Source organism: Cryptotermes secundus, unplaced genomic scaffold (assembly GCF_002891405.2).
Source record: "Cryptotermes secundus unplaced genomic scaffold, Csec_1.0 scaffold1754, whole genome shotgun sequence".
In the NCBI taxonomy this organism is placed as follows: Eukaryota; Metazoa; Arthropoda; class Insecta; order Blattodea; family Kalotermitidae; genus Cryptotermes; species Cryptotermes secundus.
The window spans coordinates 150,274-153,269 of NW_019729940.1; the positions used below are offsets into that span (position 1 = coordinate 150,274).

Sequence of the window (2,996 nt, forward strand, 5' to 3'; positions counted from 1 at the left end):
TAAAACACTGTGACCATTTTACAATTGCTAAAAATGAACCAAACAAACAAAAACAAACTCTGTGGCTTTATTCTGCAATCAAACTATACCAACAGTGATTGCCGCTTGTCGGCAAAGCTGGTGCCAACTTTAAGAGGATAGAGTGTGTCGCGTGGTCACCACAACGAATCCCCACGGCCATTAATTTTGGGTTTCTAGACTGGAGCCTCTACTTTTCCATTCAAGTAGCTCCTCAATTATCCTCACAAGCCTGAGTGGACCCCGTTCCAGACCCACTACTTCTCAGAAAATCTGGGAGCGCCGGGAATCGAACCCAGGACCGCTGGATCTGTAGCCAGGAACTCTGACCACTAGATCACGGAGGCAGTCTTGCTAAAAATGAACTTCAGCATAAAATTATTTATAAAACATTTCATGGGGTTAATCAGAACAGTTCCTTTTGTGAACTTTGTATAGCAGTTAACTATAAATGTTGCTATGGAATCACTCCACTGCATAATAATATCAACCTGCCAATACCTGTTAAATAAATAAAATAAATTAACATAAAAATACTGCAGTATAACGCAAATGCTCTTTTGTCTGTTTCATAATATAACGAGACTTCCTTAATATGATAATTACTGATTACTTACCAAAGACACACACAAACTTAGGACAGACTATGGACTAATTCTTTATGGCCAGTGTTTCAAGCGCACAGGCAACAAAGTCCATCGAGACATTTACAGTCTAAACGCAGTGGCAACAGAGCCCAGATGCCACACAGTAAGTCAATGCGTTCTGAAAAGTGATGATCAGTGCTAATAGAACATGCTGTTTCACATTAAAGACATCTTAAAACAAGGAAATTATAGCCTAAAATGCAGTGATGTCTGTAATAGTAGGTGTATCAACAATATCAAAAGAAATGGCATGTTTCAGTAACCACCAGTATTTAATGGTATCTTCATCTTTAATCTTCTGCATGCTATGTGCTGACTAAACTGGCCTGGTGTACTTGCGGTAAAGTCATCACATCTGAAGAGGTCAGTTTGTTGGTAACGAATTAGTAAAATTTTTGCTGACAGATGGCATTAAGTGACATACCACTGTCTACAGGAAAGAATAAATTTTAGAGGAAATATGTGAAGGTGCTCTGAGGGAAATATTGTAGGTTTCTCTCTGCAACTGCACATACCACAATGCAGTCTTGGCATTTCTAGCAGGCACTTCTATGGAGGGCCATGGCAGTCCAAGGGTCAGTAACAGTTCCACCAGGTAAAAGACTGGTTAGTTACCAAGGGGATCTTAAAAAAAGGAAACCTGCCAACCACCTACTGATCCACCAACTAAGCTGCAAGCATTCAACCAGAATATGCTTACTTCCTCAGCAATGTTACTGTCAGCTGAGAACAGTCTGATTTCCTTCCTTAAAACTCTCCCAGTACAACATACAGTGTGCTGTCAAGATGAATCCTTATCCACCTGATGACCACACTACCTGACCACCACAGCTGTCTGCCAGTTACCAAAGCAAACATGGTGTAGCAGCTCCTTGGCAGATGGCCGCAATGCCGAGCTGATACGCAGGCACTGCAGTGCCAAATCTTTAGCTGCCCAACTCAGCTTGTCAGGAATTAATGGAGGATCCTTACTAGATGCTATCTGTAACATCATCATCAAGTGATCAACAGGATTAAGCAAAATAAGGTGACCAAGGGACACTAGTATCTACCACCAAAGTTAAAAATGCACAGATATTTGTTTCATTTTATGGTTTACTTTAGAGTGCTGTGTATGGTGGGTACTTAAGAATATTAAACCACACAGAACTAGGACAACCAGACTCATTTACTGGAGATAATTAAATTTACAATGCAACCATAACACCTCATGCATTTGTAATAACTTTCTTTATAGTAACACTCATCATAGTTGAGGGATTTGGTAAGTGACTCATGCCTTTAATGTTAAATTATACTGGGTGTTCCAAAAGTATGTTTACAACTCTGAAAGGCTGTACAATTTGAAGAGAAGTACACTCAACTCTCGATTAACCGGGGGCAGATAAACTGGTTTGCGGCTTAACCGGGGCTTTTTTGAGGCTTATATGTTGTTTAATATTCATTCACTTCTGTTTCACATGGTGAGTTGTAACACTATTTTCAGACTAGTGTGAACCGAGCTCTGCATTTTTTGGTCCCGTTATACTAACACAATGTTCTAGGGTAGGGGTGAAAGAATGCAAGGATTTGCGGAAAGTTTCAAGGACAGATACACCGCCCCAGTTAGTTTCTTTGTATCGATCTTCAAGTGTGTTAGCAAAATGTCAGGGTGTAAAAGGAAGCATGTTGTGTTAAGTATTCAACAGAAAAAGGAAAATGCTGTGAAAAAGTAAAGGACAATATTAAATTTTTTTAAGTGTTAAGTGTGAATATTCGTAAAAAGTGTTGGATGTTGTTGAAGACTGTGATTGAAATAACTAATTCATACTTCAGTGTAATGTAAAAAAAAGTATTAAATAGGCCATGAGATGACATAAAAATGAGGTTGAATAAATTGAAATACAGGTAGGCCTATAGTATTATGAAGGTACAGTATTACAGTACTACTTTTAATAAAATTTGTCTTAACCGGGTTTTCGATTAATCGTGATTTCCATCCCCACCATTATCCCGGATAATCGAGAGTTGAGTGTATGTGACATGGGAATGGAAAGTGCTAGTCTTTAAGCTGTTTAGTGATTCAGTGATTCAGTATTGAGGGGGTGGGTTTCCCCATGCACCGCGACTGATAGTCTATTGTACATCTCCCTTTTAATTTCTACCGTCTCCATCCCCTACCGATACTGGTGCTCACTATCAGCCCCTTTCTGCCAGTGAGGTTTCTACCCTTTACTTGGCAGTGGTATCTAATAGTCCCTTTCTGTCAGCGAGTTAGTCCCTCCTCTGGCAGTGGTACCTAATACTTTAGCCCCTTTCTGCCAGCAAGGTTTCTACCCTCTACTTGGCACT

At 39.8% G+C, this 2,996-nt stretch overlaps 1 protein-coding gene across 2 annotated transcripts in view; it reads right to left on the reverse strand.

The window, feature by feature from the left end:
- Window positions 1–286: 286 nt before the first annotated feature.
- Window positions 287–2,996, reverse strand: part of LOC111865903 (mitogen-activated protein kinase kinase kinase 1) — a 53,138-nt gene continuing 50,428 nt past the window's right edge. For both annotated transcript variants that reach the window (XM_023854341.2, XM_023854342.2), the window contains exon 15: window positions 287–1,647. In XM_023854341.2, coding sequence (XP_023710109.1) covers window positions 1,480–1,647 — 168 coding nt within the window. In that variant the 3' untranslated portion in view covers window positions 287–1,479. The remainder of the gene's footprint in view (window positions 1,648–2,996) is intronic.